Source organism: Bidens hawaiensis, unplaced genomic scaffold, assembly GCF_021521415.1.
Source record: "Bidens hawaiensis isolate Kalapana, Puna unplaced genomic scaffold, B.hawaiensis_p1.1 tig00014347_1, whole genome shotgun sequence".
Classification (NCBI taxonomy): Eukaryota; Viridiplantae; Streptophyta; class Magnoliopsida; order Asterales; family Asteraceae; genus Bidens; species Bidens hawaiensis.
This window is the reverse complement of record NW_027492239.1, coordinates 127,122-152,572: the sequence shown is the minus strand read 5'-3', so window position 1 is coordinate 152,572 and position 25,451 is coordinate 127,122. Positions and strand designations below refer to the sequence as shown.

Sequence of the window (25,451 nt, the reverse complement as noted above, 5' to 3'; positions counted from 1 at the left end):
CGACAATGAAATGTATAAATCACTTTATGCTTGTGACATTCGTCAATTTCGGGTCACTTTTGTTATGTAAACCCGACCCGTTTGTAACCCGAATATTTCAAATATATAAAATACTGGATCTTGTCATTTAAAATATATAAAATATATATTTTTTTATATTATGCATTGTTTGACCATTTAAACATACCCATTTTTATGCAAACCATAAAAGAATCTTTATACCCAACCCTTCACTCCTTCCCTATATATACACACCCATCTTCTTCATTTTACTCTTGCTACATCTCCAAAAAACTCTCTCAAACTCCATAGATTCAAGGTTGTTATTTCTTATGTATTCTTGAAGTTTTGACTTCTCAAGTCAAACTAACTATAGCCTTTTAACTTGTTCATCTAACATTACTAACTCTTGAATATGGTGGTACAACATATATATAATACACACCCCTTGTTTCCTTTATTTGTTACTTCACCGACTTTGGTTGGTTAAGTTTCGAATGTCATAAGGCAAGGCTTCATGGAGGACTTCGTGTTCTTGATATATATTTACACACACATAACTTATTATACATATTACTTATGACTAACTTCTAACCCTTTAGTTTGTTCATCTTATTTACAAGTTCCATGGTGTGGGTTAGTATAAGACTAACCTCGATTTAACCGAAACTAGTCCAAACCGGAAACCGAACTTTTGTTTACTAGTTTTGTTAAAATAGTTGTTTAAACATGTTTATTGCTAGATTTGAGTTTCAAAAATTATTTTTACAAGTTCTTTGATATTAAGCATATGGAATCCATCTATGAACTCGTTGGGAGATGGAAACCGAACTAAACCGAAACTTTTGCTTAAAAGACTTGTAGTTAACTTTTTTTGTTGTAAAATTTAAGTTTTCTTCATTTATAAACCAATATACAAGTTCTATGATATTTGGGCATGTAGAAACCATCTATGAACTATTTGTGAGATGGAGACCGAACTATACCGACTTTTACTCGCTTAAGACACACAAGTGTGTTTTTAGTTATCAAGACTTGTATATTTCTTTAAAAAAATAGTTTACAAACTGATTTTAATTATTTTCTTAAGTACTTGGAATAGTTGGATCCAACTTGATCTCATAACATAGCTTGGACCGACAAAACCGAACACTCTCTTAACGTGCGTTGTTAGTTCTAAACAATAGATCTACATACTTGGTTAAGTGTTAGTATGTTTTAATGAGTTATCTCATAACAATTAATATTTTGGAAAGTTGACTTTGGGTTTGACCATTTATCAAGACCCGAACCGACAACCCGAACACTCGTTAAAAACCCGTTTTAGTATATTTAGCCTAATGGAACTTGCATTTTAGCATTTTCCCCACCTTATTACTTAACATTGGTTAAGTAAATATTAAGGTTAGATACTTTAACCCGGTTTTGAGCAAACTTACATTTTTTAAAAGGGTTATTATTATAAATTCTTAAATAGTTACATTTTAAACCTTGAACTTTAATTGATTAGTTTTTGCAACAATTATTTTATTTAAAGATCTTCAAGACAACCTTTCTAAATCTAAGACTTTCTTTTATTTAGGCTTCATACGTTAAACTCGTCGTTCCGGCAAATCTCCAAATAATCAATCTTTCAAGTTTATTACTTGAATGTTAACTTCATACCCCGTTTTCTATCTTTTATTTTGGGGGTGACATTTTAACTTATCTAAACTAAATGTTTTATACTTGGGTCTTAAACCACAAACGTTGTCGTATACCTTACTTGAATAATTGCTCGATTTGGTGTTCTATGCTTATTTGACTATGTGTTTATCGCTTTTGGATGGTGGAACTATAAATCCTAGACCATTTGGCAACCCCTCATGGCAAGATGTCGTTAACGTAATGCAATTAACGATAACTATAAAATCCTAAACTATTTGGCAACCCCTTATAGTTGGGTGTCGCTAACTTGTTAGCGATAACTATTTATCCAAGTTTATAGCTATTATTTATGGTTTTGTATACTAGTTTTATGGCTTTTCATACTATATATCTATTGTTCAAACTTATGAATTGCTCACCAACCTTTGTGTTGATAAACTTTATTTTATGAAATGTTACAGGTTTGCATCTAGGTTGATTATGGAGTTCGGTGAAGAAAACGTCACAAATACCGTTAGGATATTAGCAAAACTGAACAATATTTGATTTGCTATATTTTGTTATATTTTGTTGTATTTGAGTTATGAATATTTGGTTATGTGACATTTTCGATGATGTGAAATGAAATGAGTTTGTTAAATATTGTCGCTTTAAATAGTGTCATGCGCTTATGAGCAATCGTTGCACCCCGGCATGTTCCGCAGCCTTTGGTCGGGGTGTGACAGATTGGTATCAGAGCCATGACAATTAAGATAGGTGGTTAGACGTAACGACCTAGAATTGTTATGCTTAGGGTCATATACGTGTATTCATACGTGTTTACTCTATCTAATTGTTCATATCGCATGTTTATTTATTAACTTGTTTAAAATTCACCAATATCCTAAATGATCACATACACATACTTTCATAGTATTTCCAAGGTATCCTTACCTTAAAACGCAAAAAGTAGATTTTCATTGTGTTTTATGGATTACAAGATTAACTTGGATCCCGTTGTTTCAAATCCCTTAAAGGTTGCGTTTATTTCGGGTTTGTAGCCATCATAGGAAACGAGAAATTATAAAATGACCATTTGACAAAAAGATTCCAAGAATCGAAGGTGATTTACTTACCTGGGATGGTTGAGTTATAATGCTCGTTTTCTAGGCCAAAAATCGTGTTATAAATGTCAATGCTTTAAGTAGTCGAATGCGAGCGTTCCGGTCGCCATCCTAATTTTCGGTGTTAAAACAATAGAACTACGGTGATTTCATGGACTAGTGTTTTGACATGACGTTGTATCTCGATTTATTTTGTTATTATCGTTATTTGAGTCGAAAACATGAAAAAGTTTCGGTGGTTCGTACACATGTTTAGACTCCAATATGTTGTTTTATAAAACTTTTTAGTGTTAGAATATCAAGTCATGGTGGTTCATGCACGATTTTTCCAACTCTATAAATCTCAAAATCTCAAATTTTTAAGCTTTAAATTCTCAAAAAAAAAACCATTTACTATTGTTTTCGGTTTTGTTATTTATAAACAAAGTTTTATATTTTATCTAACACTAACATCTTCTCCATACTAACTCTAGGATTCACAAATCAAAAATCGAAATCTTATTTTATTTTATACACCTTTATATTCATTTCCTTTTTACCCAAAAACTTATCCCATTTTCTTTATAATTTTTTAGAATGCCTCCGCTAAGACGCCAACCGCGCAAGAACTCCACTCGACGTATGGCCGCCATCATCGCCAAGCAAATGGCCGCTGTGATTCCCGAACTAATAACCCAAATACAAGCAAACCAACCCGCACCCGTTGTTGCACCTATTGAGCCCAAACCCGCATCCTACCTGCTTAAACAATTTACTAGTGCCAACCCGTCCGAATTCTATGGAACCAACTGTGCGACTACGTTGTTGCAGTGGTTCGAATCTGTGGAGAATGTGTTTTTACACAGCGAATGCCCCGAAGCGAAAAAGACAAACTTCGCTTCAAGCATGTTTAGGGGAACCGCCATAACATGGTGGGGTAGTGTCATGCACCTCCAAGGTACGGATGTGGCCATGGCTCTTCCATGGGCCGAGCTCAAGGCGCTGATGAAGAAGAAATTCTGTCCTAAACACGAGCTCCAAAAGCTTGAGGTAGAATTTTGGGACCTAAAACAAGAAGGTGGTGATAACACCGCTTACTCGCTCCGTTTCCACGAGCTAAGCGTTCTTGTACCTCACTTGGTCACCCCAACCGAACGTGAAATTGACAAATATATTGGGGGTTTACCGATGAAAATCCGGGACTCAGTCATGAGTAGCAAACCCGCGAACCTTGAGGAAGCCATCACGTTAGCCGGTTGGCTATCGGAAAATCACATGAAGGAGGGCACCCTAACCCTCAAGAAAACAATCGAGAAAGCCAAAACCGAGCCCGATCCCCAAGCCAAGATTGAACCCGCACCACAAGCTATAAACTACTCCAACTCCTCCCGACACAACAACAACAACAAGAAGAAACCCAAAACTAATTACCGAAACTTTGCCGTCACCCAACCTCAACCACCACAACAAGCCCAAACTTTTCCCCAAAACCGAAAACCTTATATTGGTAACTCCCCACTATGTAACACTTGCCAACTTCACCACCCAACGAACTCGCCGTGTCGCCATTGTACAATTTGTAACCGATTTGGTCACTTCTCCAACACATGCCGATCCACCCAACGAAACCAACCCAACCAACCTAACCCACCAACCCAACCAAGAAACTTTCCCCAAAATGCCCAAAACCGTTATGCACCATACCCATCAAACCAACCCCAACAACCCCGAGCTTGCTTTAATTGTGGTGATCCCAACCATTTCCGCCAAAATTGCCCACGTTTAGCTTTTGCCAACCAAGCTCAAACCGTAACCATACCATACTACCAAACACAAGCTTACCAAGTTCAAACTTACCAACCCCAAATTCCCCAACTCAATGCACCACTCATCCAACCCATCCAAACAATCCAAGCACCACCTCCACCTCCACAACAAGCACATCAAGTCAACCATGGTAATCAAGGGCGGGCGTTTATGATGAATGCAAATCAAGCTCAAGTGGCAAACGATGTTGTGAACGGTATGTTTTTGGTGAACTATCATTTGGCTTCTATTTTATTTGATATCGGTGCCGATAGAAGTTTTATTTCTTTGAAATTTGAGTCGAAACTTGCGATGCCTCGAACTAAGCTTTCCCGACCGTTCTCTGTTGAAGTCGCCAATGTAAATTCTATTACCATCAATTTCGTCGTCCGCGATTGCTCTCTTATTCTTTCTAAGCATAAATTCTCCATCGATCTCATCCCGATGCAAATGGGTAGCTTCGATGTCATAGTAGGCATGGATTGGTTGTCTTTGCACCATGCCGAAGTCGTTTGTTTTGATAAATTCATTCGCATTCCGCTTGTCAACGGCAAGGTTCTTAAGGTCTTTGGAAACACAACGTCTCGAAGGCTAAATCTCATGTCGTGTGCTCAATCGCAAAAGTACTTACGCCAAAAGTACGTTCCGTTTTTAGCTCTCTCGGTGACAAAAGACAAAATGCAAAGGAAGATCCAAGATATTCCTATTGTTCGTGATTTCCTTGATGTCTTTCCCGATGATGTTACCGGTCTTCCTCCCGTTCGTCCGATTGAATTCCAAATCGATCTTGTGCCCGCCGCGATGCCCGTGGCCAAGGCTCCTTATCGTCTAGCCCCGTCGGAAATGTAAGAACTATCAAACCAACTCGAAAAACTTTCCGATAAAGGCTTCATTCGTCCAAGCTCTTCTCCTTGGGGCGCTCCTGTTCTCTTCGTGAAAAAGAAGGATGGTTCGTTTCGTATGTGCATCGATTATCGAGAACTCAACAACCTTACTATTAAAAATCCTTATCCATTGCCACGTATCGACGACTTATTCGACCAACTTCAAGGCGCAACTTGTTTCTCCAAAATTGATCTTCGATCGGGTTATCATCAATTGCGTGTTCGCGAAGAAGACATTCCAAAAACCGCTTTCCGTACTCGATATGGACATTTCGAATTTTTGGTTATGCCCTTCGGGTTAACAAATGCACCCGCGGTGTTTATGGACCTCATGAACCGCGTTTGTAAACCATTCCTTGATAAATTCGTTATTGTCTTTATTGATGACATCCTTATCTTCTCTAAATCCAAAGCCGAACATGAACATCATTTGCGTTCCATTCTCGAGCTCCTTAGAAACGAACAACTCTATGCCAAATTCTCCAAATGTGAATTTTGGCTCGAGGAAGTTCAATTTTTGGGACATATCGTAAACGACAAAGGTATTCATGTTGATCCCGCTAAAATTGAGACTGTTAAGGATTGGAAAACTCCAACGAGTCCCACGGAAATTCGATCCTTCCTCGGTTTGGCCGGATATTATCGGCGTTTCATTCGGAATTTTTCCAAGATCTCTTTGCCTCTTACCTCTCTCACCCATAAGGGAAAACCCTTCGATTGGGGTTCGAAGCAAGAGGAAGCCTTTTGTACTCTCAAGGACATGCTTTGCAATGCTCCTATTCTAACTCTTCCCGATGGAAACGACGATTTTGTTGTATTTTGTGATGCATCCCATCAAGGACTTGGTTGTGTTCTCATGCAACGAGGTCAAGTCATCGCATACGCATCAAGGCTACTTAAGGTCAACGAGAAGAACTATACGACTCACGATCTCAAACTTGGTGCCGTCGTTTTCGCTCTCAAAATATGGAGACATTACCTTTATGGAACAAAATGTGTGGTTTTTACCGATCATAAAAGCCTTCAACACATTTTTGACCAAAAAGATCTCAACATGAGACAACGACGATGGGCCGAATTACTTAGTGATTACGACTGCGAGATTCGCTACCACCCCGGTAAAGCGAATGTTGTCGCCAACGCCCTAAGTCGAAAGGTTAATATTAAAACCGTTCTGCTTCTAAGCGTCATTGTTCAAACCGATCTTCAAATTCGTATCTTTCAAGCTCAACGCACCTCCGTTGAAGAAGGTAACATGTATGACGAAATGTCATGTGGTGCCGAACTTCAACTCGAAACCAAACCCGATGGTCTTTTGTATTTTCTCAATCGTTTGTGGGTTCCCGATCGCGATGACCTTCGTACTTGTATTCTCGACGAAGCTCATAATTCGCACTATTCCGTTCATCCCGGTACGGATAAGATGTACTTCGATCTTCATGCTACCTTTTGGTGGCCGGGTATGAAAAAGGACGTAGCGTTGTTTGTATCTAAATGTCTTACTTGCTCGAAAGTCATAGCCGAACATCAAAGACCTTTTGGTCTACTCGAGCAACCACCGATTCCCGTTTGGAAATGGGAAGACATTGCTATGGACTTTATCACCAAATTACCCAAAACCCAAAAAGGCAACGATAGCATTTGGGTGATCATCGATCGATTAACCAAATCTGCTCATTTCATTCCGATCCGCGAGAAGTATTCTGTTGAACAGCTTGCTCAAATCTATGTTCGGGAAATCGTGTGCCGACACGGTTTGCCATTGTCTATCATCTCCGACCGCGATGCCCGTTTTACCTCTCATTTTTGGCGTTCACTTCAAGAAGCTTTGGGAACACGTCTCGATCTTAGCACCGCTTATCATCCTCAAACGGACGGTCAATCCGAACGTACAATCCAAACACTCGAGGATATGCTACGAGCATGTGTTCTTGATTTCGGTGGGAATTGGGATTCTCATCTTCCGTTCATCGAATTCTCCTACAACAATAGCTACCACTCTAGCATTGATGTGGCTCCTTTTCAAGCTCTTTACGGTCGTAAATGTCGTTCCCCGATTTGTTGGAACGAAATCGGTGAAGCTCAAATCACGGGACCCGAAATGGTCCAAGAAGCCACCGACGTCATTGATCAAATCCGTAAAAATCTCCTAACCGCTAGAAATCGTCAAAAGAGTTACGCCGACAAACGGCGAAAACCGATCGAATTTAATGTTGACGATCTTGTCCTTCTAAAAGTATCTCCTTGGAAGGGGGTAGTCCGTTTTGGAAAGAAGGGTAAACTAGCTCCTCGTTTCGTTGGTCCTTTTAAAATTCTTGAGCGTGTTGGGAAAGTAGCGTATCGACTTGAACTACCGCAAGAACTTGCCGGTGTTCATCCGACATTTCATGTTTCGAATCTTAAAAAGTGCCTAGCCGAGGGTAATCTTCATATACCCCTCGATGAAGTTCATGTTGATGAGTCTATGATTATGGTTGAACGACCCGTTGAGATTATGGATCGCAACGAGAAGAAAACCAAGCGTAGTCGTATTCGGTTAGTAAAAGTTCGTTGGGAATCACGGCGTGGCGCGGAGTTTACTTGGGAACGAGAAGACACAATGAAAGAGAAGTATCCACATTTGTTTGCATCGTCGTCTTCATCTTAATTTCGGGACGAAATTTCCTAAAGTAGGGAATACTGTGACATTCGTCAATTTCGGGTCACTTTTGTTATGTAAACCCGACCCGTTTGTAACCCGAACATTTCAAATATATAAAATATTGGATCTTGTCATTTAAAATATATATTTTTTTATATTATGCATTGTTTGACCATTTAAACATACCCATTTTTATGCAAACCATAAAAGAATCTTTATACCCAACCCTTCACTCCTTCCCTATATATACACACCCATCTTCTTCATTTTACTCTTGCTACATCTCCAAAAAACTCTCTCAAACTCCATAGATTCAAGGTTGTTATTTCTTATGTATTCTTGAAGTTTTGACTTCTCAAGTCAAACTAACTATAGTCTTTCATTCTATCTTGTTCATCTAACATTACTAACTCTTGAATATGGTGGTACAACATATATATAATACACACCCCTTGTTTCCTTTATTTGTTACTTCACCGACTTTGGTTGGTTAAGTTTCGAATGTCATAAGGCAAGGCTTCATGGAGGACTTCGTGTTCTTGATATATATTTACACACACATAACTTATTATACATATCACTTATGACTAACTTCTAACCCTTTAGTTTGTTCATCTTATTTACAAGTTCCATGGTGTGGGTTTGTATAAGACTAACCTCGATTTAACCGAAACTAGTCCAAACCGGAAACCGAACTTTTGTTTACTAGTTTTGTTAAAATAGTTGTTTAAACATGTTTATTGCTAGATTTGAGTTTCAAAAATTATTTTTACAAGTTCTTTGATATTAAGCATATGGAATCCATCTATGAACTCGTTGGGAGATGGAAACCGAACTAAACCGAAACTTTTGCTTAAAAGACTTGTAGTTAACTTTTTTTGTTGTAAAATTTAAGTTTTCTTCATTTACAAACCAATATACAAGTTCTATGATATTTGGGCATGTAGAAACCATCTATGAACTATTTGTGAGATGGAGACCGAACTATACCGACTTTTACTCGCTTAAGACACACAAGTGTGTTTTTAGTTATCAAGACTTGTATATTTCTTTAAAAAAATAGTTTACAAACTGATTTTAATTATTTTCTTAAGTACTTGGAATAGTTGGATCCAACTTGATCTCATAACATAGCTTGGACCGACAAAACCGAACACTCGCTTAACGTGCGTTGTTAGTTCTAAACAATAGATCTACATACTTGGTTAAGTGTTAGTATGTTTTAATGAGTTATCTCATAACAATTAATATTTTGGAAAGTTGACTTTGGGTTTGACCATTTGTCAAGACCCGAACCGACAACCCGAACACTCGTTAAAAACCCGTTTTAGTATCTTTAGCCTAATGGAACTTGCATTTTAGCATTTTCCCCACCTTATTACTTAACATTGGTTAAGTAAATATTAAGGTTAGATACTTTAACCCGGTTTTGAGCAAACTTACATTTTTTAAAAGGATTATTATTATAAATTCTTAAATAGTTACATTTTAAACCTTGAACTTTAATTGATTAGTTTTTGCAACAATTATTTTATTTAAAGATCTTCAAGACAACCTTTCTAAATCCAAGACTTTCTTTTATTTAGGCTTCATACGTTAAACTCGTCGTTCCGGCAAATCTCCAAATAATCAATCTTTCAAGTTTATTACTTGAATGTGAGTAACTTCATACCCCGTTTTCTATCTTTTATTTTGGGGGTGACATTTCAACTTATCTAAACTAAATGTTTTATACTTGGGTCTTAAACCACAAACGTTGTTGTATACCTTACTTGAATAATTTCTTGATTTGGTGTTCTATGCTTATTTGACTATGTGTTTATCGCTTTTGGATGGTGGAACTATAAATCCTAGACCATTTGGCAACCCCTAATGGCAAGGTGTCGTTAACGTAATGCAATTAACGATAACTATAAAATCCTAAACTATTTGGCAACCCTTTATAGTTGGGTGTCGCTAACTTGTTAGCGATAACTATTTATCCAAGTTTATAGCTATTATTTATGGTTTTGTATACTAGTTTTGTGGCTTTTCATACTATATATCTATTGTTCAAACTTATGAATTGCTCACCAACCTTTGTGTTGATAAACTTTATTTTATGAAATGTTACAGGTTTGCATCTAGGTTGATTATGGAGTTCGGTGAAGAAAACGTCACAAATACCGTTAGGATATTAGCAAAACTGAACAATATTTGATTTGCTATATTTTGTTGTATTTGAGTTATGAATATTTGGTTATGTGACATTTTCGATGATGTGAAATGAAATGAGTTTGTTAAATATTGTCGCTTTAAATAGTGTCATGCGCTTATGAGCAATCGTTGCACCCCGGCATGTTCCGCCGCCTTTGGTCGGGGTGTGACAATGCTAGTGTGAATTCAAGAGTTTGAATGTCAATCTAGTTGACTTAATCTCAACATAATAGTGATTGTAGATGAGTAACATTAATCATGATGAATGTATTCATTAAAAATGATTTGGATTAAGATTTATGTTCAAAGTCCATATAAGTCATTTATGAAGCCTTGGAGATCAAAGAAAAATAAGTTATATTCCTTAAACGAATGATAAAGTTATGTATGCGCTACATACAATAACTTGTGAGATTCTCTTAAATACTAAGTTTTGGAGATTGTTAATAAGTCTCATAATTTTGTCTAAAACTTTGGGTTGAACGTTTCAAAGTGAGATTATAATAGCTGTGAAGAATCAGAATAATGCATCTTCTGTTCACATGCTAAATTATTGTAGTCTAAAGCATGCTAGACTAGTACTTGTTAATTATGGTGTTTTGCGAAGACTAATTAACACGAAACATGCACAACACAATAATGAATTTGTGTATACACAAATTTAAAAATGGTTTTCATTCAATCTAAGGAAATGATATAATTTATGAGGATCGTAAGAAGACCTCAACTTTCTAGGTATGCCCAAGATGGTGATTTTTAAACCTTCTAGATTTGAGATGGTTTCATAACAATCTTATGACAAGTTTAGCTTAAAAGCTAGCAAGTGGTGAAAGATTACACCAAGGCATGTGTTGCTTTATGAGTAAGCATCGATGAACTCACTGATACAAAGACAAGGTTTTGTTTAAATCATGAGTGTCAATTTGTGGTCATAACTATTTTTAAGCAAACTATATCAAAATGCAAGAAATATGGGGGAAGCCATTTAAAAAGGGTATATAGAAATTGTCATTGAGATGATTTCTCAGATTGCGTAGAAAGGAAGAACATTTCATTACCCTATCCGGAAGTTGGATGTTGTTATCCAATAACACTTAAATGGGGGGGTGTCTTGCATTTGAACTTGGAAGGTTTACCAATAAGGATTATTATCTAACATTGCAAACATGTAACCTCGTTGACTACACAATGGTCATAACGATCTAATCTAGTGATTACATTCAGATACTAAATGGTTAAAATCATAATCTTGCTAGATGTATGATGTGGCATACTAGAGGTATAATAGAGACGTATTTGCCTTAGAATTAGAATTGTGTTTTTCAAAAAGACAATTATTATAACTAGATTCGGGCGAGTCTCGAGGTTATAGTCTTAGAAGATAACAATAGGCAATATTAACTTACAAGTTCAGAACACGTCATAACAACTCATCTTAATTGCAATTATCTAATATTGACTTGACAAAGTCATAGATAATATTTTTGGATCCAACAACCTAAGGGTTGATGAAATATGAAGTTGTGGAATGAGACTAAAGCCCATGAAAAAGGATATATGAAGGAAAACCTAATTTAGTTGACTGGAGATCCCAAGATCTAAGTTCAATAGAACAACCTAATTATATATCTAAGGGTGGTCACTGAGGAGGCATAGCCGATGTATAAGTTGAGATATAAGCTAATATATATTATATATATCCTCCTAAATTATAAAGAGAGTTTAATTACTTCATAGTCCATTCCTATAATAACAGTGACATGTTGGGAGGATAAGCATAACGTATGGTTAATGATTTGTGTAACTCATCATAACCTTAATGCTTTTAATGATTTATGGATAATCACCTATGTGAAAGAGAAGTGAGGTCCCTTCGAATGAAATTGTGGGGTGCACAATTTCTAGAGCTTTCACAGAACAAGGCTAGTGTTCTGTAAGTCCCCCTGGGGCGTCGCTGATCGATACGAGATCCGCACGATGTCTAGGAGTGCGGAATCCTCCTAGACTCGTTTACGATGTTATAGACGAAGAACACGATTACACACAAACAAATACACGAATGGGATAAAACGAATCTGCAGATCCTTTATATAATAATCATAACACCTTACATACCGAACACGAAAAACAAATGACGGCCGGCCCGAGGTGAGCTCTACCTCGGGTCTGCCCACTATACTCGCCCTCTCTCTCTAAACAATTTAACAGAACACTAAATACTCTCTCTTTTTCTATTCAACTGAACGAGTAACCTCCAACCCTAAACATAACACACATATATATAGATAAGTATCTTCGCGGGCCTGGGCGTGGGCCTCAAGGTGAAGTTATTCCTAACTTCACCAACAGGTGAAGTTGTTCCTAACTTCACCAACACGTGAAGTTGTTTTAACTTCACCAACACGTGAAGTTAGCTCACTCCACAACTTCACCCCAACTAGTCAAAATTGCATAACGACGGTCATAAAATGCACCAACAGACTCCCCCTTGACCGTTGCTCTCAATTCTAACAAACACAAAAGATCATCTGTTACAAAACATGCACCAACAGACTCCCCCTTAACTGATGATCTTATGTTTTCATCTTCTGGTAGGACCCGATCTTCAGACATTGCACAGTGATCTTCAAGGTTGAACTTTACCTATACATGCAACATCAATCCTATCTTCAACCAGCCATGTCTGAAACTGTCTTGTAGCTTCACAAATCTACCAATCACCCGGCGTCTTCCATATCAGATCTCCACTTCAGTGTAAGCCCCTCCGAACTATATCGATCGAGATCTTTGACCTGCATCCTCGTGCCTAATCGATCATCTCAACCATTCGGTTAGTAAGATAAGGTTCAATCTTCAACTACTCAACAGCAAGTGGTCAGTTTCATCACAAAACCACCTTGACAGAATCTAACACACATGACCATAAATATATAACGGGTTTTCCGATAAAGCCGAAGCATCTTCAATTACCAGGGATAACGATCAAATGACTTTCTTATTATTTCCGAGAATGAATTTATTTAAGTAGCTCACCTCTAATAAATAAGTATCCCAGATACTCGTATCCCACATTTTCAGGTTGACAGCTTAAACAATTTAATTCCCGATTAAATCCAACTTGTTCAAAGATTTTCATCTTAATAAATAAGCATCCCGGATGCACGTATCCCATGTTTTCAGGATTCAATTCTCGAACTCCTTGAAATTAACACAAATAATATGCTTTGATCGCGATCCAGTAATGACGAAAACCCGAACAAAATTTGACTTTCTTCAGTTGGTCAACCTCGAACAACAATTATTTCTTGGCCCAAAAACACCCAAATAACCAGATATTGTCAATATCCAGTTTCAATCAATATCCCATTCGCAACTTCAACTACATATCCATAGTTGACCCGTATTTGTTCACACGTAAGACCAAGAGATACCAATTGTCTCTCTTTGTTGGAACAACATTTTCGGTCTCACAATAATCGTGTAAACCTGACCATTCAGACGAAAACTCCAAACAATTTTTTTTTAACTTCGTCAAAAAGTCAACTTCGCCAAAAAGTCAACTTCGCCAAAAAAGTCAACTTCGCCAAAACCCAAAAATTTTAGCGACAACTTCGCCGTTGATGGCTGTTCTGACCAAAAATCGATCTGAAACGTTCCAAAAACACCAAAACGCAGATCTTGAACCATAGCATAAAAGTCTAAGGCTCTGATACCACTTGTAAGTCCCCCCCCGGGGGCGTCGCTGATCGATACGAGATCCGCACGATGTCTAGGAGTGCGGAATCCTCCTAGACTCGTTTACGATGTTATAGACGAAGAACACAATACATACCGAATACATGAACAAATACATGAATGGGATAAAACGAATCTGCTTATCCTTTATATAATAATCATAACACATTACATACCGAATACGAAAAACAAATGACGGCCGACCCGAGGTGAGCTCTACCTCGGGTCAGCCCACTAGACTCGCCCTCTCTCTTACTCTCTCTAAACAATTTAACTGAACACTAAATACTCTCTCTTTTTTTATTCAACTGAACAAGTAACCTTCAACCCTAAACATAACACACATATATATAGATAAGTATCTTCACGGGCTTGGGCTTGGGCCTCAAGGTGAAGTTATTCCTAACTTCACCAACAGGTGAAGTTGTTCCTAACTTCACCAACACGTGAAGTTGGCTCCCTCCACAACTTCATCCCAACTAGTCGGAATTGCATAGCGACGGTCACAAAATGCACTAACAGACTCCCCCTTGACCGTTGCTCTCAATTCTAACAAACACAAAAGATCATCTGTTACAAAACATGCACCAACATGTTCCAGGACCATAATGGACACGATAATGAGGGGATGTTCTCGGCTAGGGAAAGTATTGTGTGAAGTGTATTGTCATCTACACAAATGGGGGTTTGTTCAAGGACATCGTTTCTACTAACTGCTAGGAGACCAAATATAGTTCATAAAGGAAGGTTCAAAGCTAACACCTACCTATCCTGCAATACTCAACTGTTAAGGTTCCATTGAATATCTTGTGTGTGTTTTGATCAATCTCCATTCATTTGGGGGATTGTGGAAAATTAGAAGTGGTGAATGAAAATTAATTTATTGTAAAAATTATATAAAACTCTTGGTTTGGTGAAACACTTGAGTAGAGTAGCTTGATGACATTAAGTTACATTAAGTTTTTATTATTACATTAAGTTACTAATTAAGTGAGACACTTGATTTTCTTTCAACTCTTGAGTATATTAGTAGTCTTTGTGCCTCATTTGAAAATAACTTGAATTGTGTTCACTCAAAGATCTATATGGTTAGAGAGGAGTACTCTCTACTTGATTCCTTCACCACCTTGTTCTAACCTATTCCTTTTCAAGAACACCGACATAGCTAATGTAACCTCGGGCTTGTGGACATCTCCGGCAGTACAAACTGCTTCGGCTGTTGTACCCTGGGAGACAAGAGCGTTGACTTATGTAGAGGCGTGAAATCTGTTTTAAGGGAAGCGTGTTGAAAACGTGCCTTAGACACAACCATCAACATTTTGTTTGTTTTTATTTTGTAGTCAAGGTGCTTAGTCGAAGACCAAATGTGATGAAGACACAAGACAATGATACTACATGAAGACTTGTTAAACTACCCGCTAAAGACTTTGGATCAAATCATTTTTGAATATAAAAATTTTGTATTTATTCAGTTTTGTAAACGGTATCGTACTAGAATATTTCTCATTACTAACGAGAGTATCATTAGCGTTTATTTTTTTTTTTGTTAAATAAAATGTGACCCATGTCCTACAATAATTGTGTAGGTTTGTAGATGGAGATGTCGGTTGTGTGAATAATCCCAAGAATAATAGTTGGTATGGGGAACGAAGTGGAGGCGACGACCGAAATAAGATCAGCATATTGTTGTGTGTATAAACTCCCCAAGGCAGGAAGAGAATGAGAGGAAAGGAAAGAAGGTAAGAAGCCTAAGATAGAGTTTAGTATGTAGGAATACCAAACAGAATGGGCCATTGTTACGTAATGATTCTTTCAATTCCCATTTGGTAACCAAACATTTTATTGGAATGATAATGATTCATTCTATTCCCTCATTCAATCCATTACCTCGTACCAAACAGACCCTTAGAATATGATATTGTTGAAATGCACTCCAAGTTAGATCACAAGCCTAATGTCACACCCCGACCAAAGGCGGCAGAACATGCTGAGGTGCAACGGATTGCTCAAGAACACAAGGCACTATTAAAGTGACAATATTTAAACAACTCATTCATTTCATTTTACCATCAAAATTAACACAACTTGTTCATACAAAATAGCACCAAATACGAGAATCAAATTGTTCATTCTTCTAATAACCTAAACGGTCTCAAAATAAAATAGCGTCTTCAAACTCCACAAAACCAATAAAAAACCTGTAACAATGCATAAAATATAATTTTTCAACACGAATGTTGGTGAGCAATTTTATAGTTTTGAGTATATATAATACGAGGCAAAATCCACAACTCGTATATGAAACTATAAATAAAAGCAACAATTGCGGTATATAATTCATAAATAAATGAGGATCCTTTCTAATTGGTAACAATACTCGGATAATGAGACCCTATTCTACTAGCACAAGGCTAAAATAGTTAGGGGTGCGTATGATCATAATTATTGAGGCTCAACAACAACATCAAAATAAACACTCGTGCACGTAAAGCATATGAAGCATATAACTCACAATAGGGAAATTATTCTAAGTATCATACACCTTAGAGTTTGTGGTTTGAGGATCTAGTATATTAAATCATTCTTGTTTTGAATAGGTATGCATGTTACCCCCAAAGTATAAAAAAAACGGGGGATGAAATGTACTCACATGAAATAAGTAACTTGAAGGATTAGTTTGCGATAAAACGGAAAGGTAAGTTCAACGAGAAAGACCTAGATTAAAAGAGTCTTGAGTTAATAGATGGTCATAAAAGCTTTAAAGTAGAATAACATGCCAAGTAAGATAAATAATTAAAGTTTGAGGGTTAAAGTGTAAATACATAAGAAATTAAAGTAAGGGTTTATTAAAAGTAAGTTTACTCGAAATCGGGTCTCGATGTTCTATTCGTTAGTTTTACTTAACCTTTGTTAAGTAAATATTTTGGTATAATTGCGATATTGCAAGACCCTTTGTTAATTAGATATCAAAACGAGATTTTACGAGTGTTTGGATTTGTCGGTTCGATCTTGATAATTGACCAAGTCCGAAGCCGAGATTTCAAAGTGATAAATGTTATGAGATAACTCAATGAATTCAAAAGAAACTTAACCAAGTATGTAGTTCTATTAAGAAGAACCTCAACTTCTGTTAAGAGAGTGTTTGAATTTGTTGGTCCAAGCTTGTTATAAGATCAAGTTGGATCCTACATACCAAGTATTTTAAGAAAATAATTAAATATAGTTTTAAGGAAAAAAAATATGAGATTCGGTGGTCCAAAACACACTAGTGTGTCTTAAGCGAGTGAACTCGGTTTAGTTCGGTCCTTGACTCGGAATAAGACCGATGACGGTTACCACATACCCAATACCATAGAACGTATTAGAATAAACTTAGAAATGATAATATTCAAGTCTTACATACAACATGTTAATAATATAGTTTTTAAATAAGAGTTCGATTTTGGTTTGGTCCTTGACTCGGAATGAAACCGAGGATGGTTTCCACATACCCAATACCATAGAACTCATTAATATGGTTTGGAAACTAAAATAATTAGAAACTAAACAACATTAATAAGCTTAAATAAATTAAAGTGTTAACAAGGACTATAATAGTCCTCCATGTAGCCTTGCCTTATAATAGCAATACACCTAATCCAACCATGGTCGGAGAAGGGGAAGCCAAGGAAACAAGGGGTATATAATTTAAACGAATTTAATAAGCTTAAACGAATTAAAGTGTTAACAGGGACTATAATAGCCCTCCATGTAGCCTTGTTATAATAGCAATAACACCTAATCCAACCATGGTCGGAGAAGGGAAAGCCAAGGAAACAAGGGGAATATATTTTAAACAAACTATAATAACAAGCTTTAATTAACAAGAATTAGTTAGAAACAAAGATTAGCTTTAGTTTGACCTTGAGAAGTCAAACTATAAAGAGTTTGAAAGATGAATCTTAGAACTTAGATGGAGAGATTTATGATGTGAATGGGCAACCTAAAATGGATGCATTGGCCTTGTTTTTATAGAGGAAAAAGTAAGGGTTATCCATAATGTCGCTATCAAGAGAAATGCATGCATTTTGATTTGTTTAAATGGTCAAACAAAGTGCAAAACAAACAAAAACGAGCAGGTGCAATCTGCAGGTATAGAAAAGTGCTGCGCGACCACCACAACCCTCATGGACGCGCGACGCGGCGCTCATTGTCGTGGGGTTGGTTTCCAACTTTGGTTGTTTGGCGATTTAGGCCCCTGAAGTTCGTTTTAAGTCGTTTTTAGCCATAAAAGGGTGTTTTAAGGTACCAAAAATGGTGTTTTCTTGATCTAACAATTGTATAACATAAATGAAACATAAAACCCAATATTTTTTTAATAACGAAGGATCCGAAAAGACCGAAATGGGTCGAGTTTCCAATACAAATACAAATACGAGTTAAACCGAAATGACGAATGTTACACCTAACATGATAAACACACTCAATGAGCCCACTTCAAATCAACCCAGTAATAAGCCATCCCATTAGGGATTTTTCTCCGCCAAAATCTCTCTAAATTACAACTTATACGCTCATATTTATTTGTATATTTATCATTGCTAAGATGATACCGAATTGGGTATTGGAATGCCCTCGGGGCAATCCCCTAGGCCCTGGAATGAGCTTCCATTTTGAATGCAACTTAGGATGAGAGGAACCGAATTTTAACAGCATGAGAAGAGGAACTTGGACGGAATCTCCATGAGTACAAGGTTGAAGACGATAACCGTTTTAATATTGGACTTACAAGATACCATGTAAAATAATGAAAACTATTAATCAACAATATATACATAAAAGTATGGGAAATGTTAACGTACAAATGAAATTAAAGTGCTAAACGTGAGAATCAAGTAGAGTAATTATATATACAAGTAGAGTAATTTTGTGATTACATCATAGAGTAATTATCATAGAGTAATTATATAATTACTCTACTTAATTATTACGTTAATTACATTTGTATTTGATTTAAACCCTAAAAGTGTAATATGAATATATTTATAATAAAGGAAATATAAATCCAAGATCATCTTTAAACTTGGTAACAGTATAATACTAAATCCCAAATAATATATATTTTTTAACATTATTTTCTTAAAGAGAGAAATATGAATACGAAATAAAAAGAATAAAAAAAAAGGTATTTTGAAAAGAAAGAAAAAGTAAGAGGATGAAAATACGACCAATTTTCAATGAGTGAATTAATAATAATAATAATAATAATGTTGGTTTGGTTTTAAAGTCTAAGTTGCCCCCTCTACTTATTTTTGAATTTCTATCAGACCGTTTGCTCTCTCTCCTCATCGTCTTCTTCTTCTCTCTCTCTTCACTGCTATCGTGTGTCTGATCGCAGATCTATCACAGCTTCACTTGTTTCTTATTCCAAGGATCTTCCATCCCGCTTGTAAGCTCTTACCCTCTTTTGCCCTTTTCAAATTCCTTTTTTTAGGGTTTTCAGGATCAAATTACTCGATTCAATCAAAACCCAGATGCCAAAACCAATGCTATGTTTGATTGATTGCTTGAAGCGTCACAAATTTGGGTTTTTGTGTTGGCTGATTATTAGGGTTTTGCTAATTAGAGTTTAATCAGTTGAATTGGGATTCGTTTGCTGTAAATTTAAGTTAATCGAGTGATATGGCTCCTGAGTCTGTTTTATTTTTGTGTAGTTTATCGTTTTCAAAAGCTAGTTAGGGTTTTGAGGATCAAATTACTCGATTTAGTCAGAACCCAGATACCAAAACGACTGATATGTTCGTTTTTTGTTCGGTGAGTATTAGGGCTTTGCTGGTTAGAGTTTAATTAGTTGAATTGGGATCTGTTTGCTGCAAATTTAAGTTAATCGAGTGAAACGTGCGATTTATCATGTTTGAAAGCTAATTAGGGTTTTGTTTTGCCTACTAGAATTTGGTGTTCAGGCAGTTTTTTATTACTGGATATGTGAAAGTGAGGTCAGCTATATGGAGATGACGGGTTGTTCTTCTAACGGCGGCCTCAACAAAGGACTTGAGAAAATGCGATCTATGAACGGGTATGCGTGATGTTAAATTATGATGAACTTGTGTGTGTGTGTGTGTGGTGTGCTGGATTGAACAAGTATGTTACTGTTTATAGGAGGACAAGTGGGCCCACAAGGCGTTCGACGAAGGGGCAGTGGTCCGCAGAAGAGGTATGTGTAAACTTGTTGCTGTTTATGTTATATATGTTTGGAGGAAATTATATATAAATTGCTGCAACGTTTCTTCACTTGTAGGATGAAATGTTATGTAAAGCTGTTCAGCAGTTCAATGGCAAAAACTGGAAAAAAATAGGTAACTTTTCTTCACTTATTGTTATACTCATCTTAACTTAGGATGTTAAGATAACTTGTGTTTGACGAGTACTATAGAGAATATAGTTTTCTAATCCTTACATCGTGACATGTTCAGCTGAGTGTTTCAAGGATCGAACTGATGTTCAGTGCTTGCATCGGTGGCAGAAAGTTTTGAACCCCGAGCTTGTTAAAGGTCCATGGTCAAAAGAGGTTAGTCATAACTTTCTGTTTATCTACCAACAGTGATGACCGTTAACATATTTGAAATTTGTTTCTTTCAAAACTGATAAGAAAGAAACATGATGTAACATCACTCATCTTGACTTTCCATATCATATATACTCAGGAAGATGAAGTAATAGTTCGTTTAGTCGAGCAATACGGAGCGAAAAAATGGTCCACCATCGCCCAACACCTACCTGGTCGCATTGGAAAGCAGTGTCGGGAAAGGTAAGATTTATTTATTTATTTTTTGTTGCTGTTTGCAATTGAAAATCATTAATCTTTTTGTTTACACCTGTTAGATATGCAAGACTGATGTCTTCTTAGTTCTTATATTATATTTTAGTTTCATCTTAGTTCTAACCAGCATTTTTAACCTTGTACAGGTGGCATAATCATCTAAATCCCAACATAAACAAGGAGGCATGGAGTCAAGAAGAGGAAATAGCATTGATTCATGCTCATCAAGTTTATGGGAATAAGCGGGCAGAGTTGACCAAATTCTTACCTGGCCGGTATGCTTAGTTCTATATAAATGTTGCAAAAGATATGACACAAACGCTTTTATATAGTATTAATTATTATTGAATCAGGTCGGACAATGCTATTAAAAATCATTGGAACAGTTCAGTTAAGAAGAAACTGGACACATACATTGCATCCGGTTTGGTTGCTGCCGCGCAGCCTCAAGGTGTCATGACCCAAATGAACCAATCAACTGCGTCCACATCATCATGGGTTTGCAGTCAAGATGATGATAGTATTCCCAATCCAAAGGAGGATATCTCTGAATGCAGTCAAGGTTCGGTTTTTGGTGCAAATGCAATAGTGGTATACCAAAACGAAACACAACCACCCGAAAGTTCTTCCTTCTCACATAATAATAATAATGAGTGTTGGCAAAACGACTTGCAAAATATTCCCTCTTTAGATATGTGTGAGGATTCAGAATTTCTCAACTGTATAGATGTTGATACAACGATCCAACCTACTTCAAATCTGCCTCCTGATGAGGAATTTGAAAATTTGTGCAATGGTCCAAATTCAGAACTCGTTTATGAATCGACAGACGTTCAAGTTCATGATAATGCTACTTTAAACTCACAATCATATTATTCAGACTTGCTGCTAACTTCATGTTATCCGGGTGAATCCTCTCAGCAAGAACTTGTCACACAAGATGTTAACGAGATGGTGGTCCCCACTACTACTACTGATAACAATAATAATACAGAGGTTTTTAGTAGTTTTTCAGCACCACAAGTAAATGAAGATCAACATACACCATCAGTTGATGATACAAAAGGTGTTCTATCTTATGACCCACCTCGTTTTCCCAGCTTCGATATTCCATTCTTTAGCTGTGATCTTGTACCGTATGGTGGCGGTGAAGGTGATAAGGAGTATGATGAATATAGTCCTCTTGGTATTAGAAAACTGATGATGATGTCGTCTTTTAGCCCGTACAGATTATGGGACTCGCCTTCACGAGCCGACAGCCCCGAGGCTGTGCTGAAAAGTGCTGCAAAGACGTTCACGTGCACCCCGTCTATATTAAAAAAGAGAAACCGTGACTTGTGTTCACCTTTGTCTGAGAAACGATGTGAAAAGAAGCTAGAACAAGCCCCCTCTTTCTCCACTTTGGCCACAAACTTCTCTCAGTTAGAAGTTATGTTTGATGGAAACAGTAAAAACATTAAAGAGTCACCTTCATTAAGTGACAAACAAGATGCTGGATCGTTTCTTGATGATAAAGAAAATATGGTTCCAGTTTCTGCTCCTTCACAAGTAGCAGAAAAGGACGGTGTAATACCGAAAGTGAGTGCCCCAAAATTCAGTAAATTGATCTTTTCTTGTTTTTACATTCTTTTTATTTTGTGAAACATCTTATTTTACAATCTTGTTAAGGTGGTACAGTCATCTGGAGTGCTTACAGAACGGAACATGGATAATCTGTCATTCTTTTCTCCTGATAAGTTCACCACTAAATCAGATACACCCAAGTCTGGACTTAAGAAGAGCCAAGTCACTGCCATGTCATCATCATCTTTTAGCGATAATCCAACGGAACTTGTTTCATCTTCTGCTCTTTCAGCACAAGTCACTGTTGATAGTGCTGCAATAGATACATTAGTTGAAACCTTTGGGATGTAAGAAGATGATTTCGATTATTATTATTATTATTATTATTTATCAGTTTTGATGCAAAATGATTTTGCTGATATGTGTTATTTTAGGTTTGGTGAAACACCGATGGAAAGAAGTTTTGAATCGCCTTCTGCCTGGAAATCGCCGTGGTTTTCTTTTCTGCCTGGGCCAAGAATTGATACAGATATAACTATTGATGTAAGGTTGCTCATACATACATTTGGTTTTGGATGACCGTAGGCATGACGTCTTGTGGTTTCATAAATTGCAGGATATAGGTTACTTTGTGAGTCCAAGAGAAAGGAGTTGTGATGCTTTGGGGTTGATGAAACAGTTAAGCGAGCATACTGCTACCGCTTATGCAACTGCGCAGGAGGTGTTGGGAGATGAGACTCCTGATTCTATATTGAATAAGAGATATGCAGAAAAAGGAGCAAATATATTGGTAAGTTTGGTTTATGGAAGCTATAAACTCCTGATTCTTTTTGGTAATGAGTTCTAGTTAAGGGTGTTTGCGGTCTGGTTCAGCCTGTTTTGATGAAAACTCGGGCCGAGCTGCAAACTACAATGTAAATTGGCCAAGTTGGTTGGGTCGGCCGGTATGGGTGTAAATGAGCTGAACTTGAGATCGGCTTGTTTTACGTACGAGAGATCGAGCTTGGCTCGTGTTGAGTTTTTATTTCTAAACCTCAAGCTCGGTTCATAAGTAGCTTTACAACTCGAGCTTGGCTGGTTTATTATTCATTAGTTTATATACATTTTTAATTATATTTTTATGATTATGAATTGTATATATAACATAATATATTTTAATTATTTTTTATTATAGTTATTAATATTAATACAATAGCTATTATATAAATATTTATATTTATAGCTGTAATATTAATATAATAGCTATTAAATAAATTTTTATACTTAATAAAAATTATAATATTAATAAAATGTTATAGCTATTATATAAATACTTTTATATGAGTATTATATCAATACTTCTCATTATATAGAAACATAGATATTACATCAACATAGCAGGTAGGCGGGCAACAAGCTGCGCCGCCACCCCTTTCTGACTCGTTTAAGCTTATGATATATATACAATTCATTTAATACTTATATTAAATAAAGATTATAAATTAATAGACTCGTTTAGGCTTGCAAGCCAGCTCTAGCTAAATGAAGCTCGGGTCTGAACTTATTCTTTAGACAGTCTTAGTTTTAGACTCGAGCTCGTTTAAGCTTGGCTTGATTCGAGCTTTTAACAGGCGATCTTGAGTAGCTCACTAGCAACTTGCTTCGTTTTACACCATATCCACCAGGCAGGTCAAACTGTTTTCATTTGGTGTCTGGAAACATTACTTTCTTTTCAAAATCGTTACTGTATCAACATTTAAAAATAAACTGGTCTAAACCATGAAATCCAGTTTATGAAACCTTAAACTGGTTGATTTAATATGTATATGTGTGTGTATATGGTAAGCAAGTATAGTTTGGAAATGATGTAAATGTGATGGTGTATTTATTGCAGACAGAGAGAAGGGTTCTAGATTTCAGTGAATGTGGCACACCTGGCAAAGGGGCTGAAACTGCAAAAGCTTAAACATATATATGAGGATGATGATTGTTACTTTAGTATGTGTTTGTATAATATTATATATAAAATCACCATTTATTATTTTTGGATCACCTCTACCTTAAATCAAATTATTTCATATTCTTGTTGTCTCATCACCAACATTTTGTGAAGAAACCTAAAACACTTTTATTTATTAATCAGGTAATGTTATAAAAACAAATTTTGTGTGATCATGGGCGAAGCTTATATCGGGATCGGGGATCCCCACCCCCTCCGAGCTCTTTTTACGTATTTGAGCCCGGCCCGTGAATCATGACACAAATTCTCTAATTGTACACCACCTGAAATCCGTCTAAGTATCCACAAAGAGAGTCACGAATATCCCTTGGTCAAAATAATATTTCACATTGCTATAATGTTGAAACTTTGCTTAATATTAGAACATAAACGTACGACTTCTTTTAAGTTTAAACAGGTGATGCACATGGTTTATACATGTAAAGTATAGTGTGTTATCTTAAAAAGTAAAAGCATAAAATGCAATAAATAAATAAAAATTATGTAAGAAAAGTAACTAAGTGAGATAGCATATGGTATAACTGTGACAATGATATAATAAATAAAGAAATAGTAATATACGAGATAAAAATAGAATAAATGGAAATTCTTTATCAATGATGAAGAGTAATCGCATGAACGTATGGAATGGGATGGGATGGATATATATATGAATTCTTGGATGCTAATTATGTGGCTTCGAAATTCCATTTTGCCCTTTTGTAATCATTAAGGGTTTTGGATATGAAAACTTTTAATTATCAAACTTTTTGTCCAGTTGGGCTTTGGTTAATATGTCGTGTCTACGTCTAGTCAACGAGCGCGTTGGGGCAAAGTGAAAAATGTGTAGGTGAGTATTTGTTTTTCCTAGCGAGAATAGGCAAATAAATTAAGAAATGAACTGTTGATCGAGATGGAGAAGAAATGTGTTGTTCCAATTAATTTTGAAATTTTCTTTTCTATTTCTTCATTACCAAAAAAATGTGTCGTGAGTATTTGCATTTCTATAATTGTTACTATTATTTGAATCCCTTTATTTTTAAGGGATTCAGTTGTAGTTTATGTGAACGTCAATGAATTACCGGTAATTAAGGAAATTAGATAGTCGGTAATGGAGGTT

General features: G+C 36.4%; 1 protein-coding gene across 1 annotated transcript; it reads left to right on the top strand.

Annotated features, from left to right (window-relative positions):
• The first annotated feature begins 19,232 nt into the window (after positions 1-19,232).
• Positions 19,233-24,538, top strand: LOC143546447 (transcription factor MYB3R-4-like). Its single transcript, XM_077038110.1, has 12 exons — positions 19,233-19,419; positions 19,920-20,046; positions 20,130-20,184; positions 20,269-20,326; positions 20,444-20,538; positions 20,675-20,778; positions 20,937-21,065; positions 21,144-22,368; positions 22,459-22,700; positions 22,788-22,896; positions 22,970-23,143; positions 24,227-24,538. Exons 2-12 carry the CDS (start codon positions 19,976-19,978, stop codon positions 24,296-24,298), a joined length of 2,334 nt encoding a protein of 777 aa, XP_076894225.1. The 5' UTR covers positions 19,233-19,419; positions 19,920-19,975; the 3' UTR covers positions 24,299-24,538.
• Positions 24,539-25,451: the final 913 nt, after the last annotated feature.

Bases quoted from the DNA above. Each gene is read 5' to 3' on its own strand.
- LOC143546447 (XM_077038110.1), top strand. From the start codon at position 19,976: ATGGAGATGACGGGTTGTTCTTCTAACGGCGGCCTCAACAAAGGACTT. The intron at 20,185-20,268 runs GTATGTGTAAAC...CTTCACTTGTAG, and splicing joins GGCAGTGGTCCGCAGAAGAG to GATGAAATGTTATGTAAAGC. The intron at 22,369-22,458 runs GTGAGTGCCCCA...AATCTTGTTAAG, and splicing joins AGGACGGTGTAATACCGAAA to GTGGTACAGTCATCTGGAGT.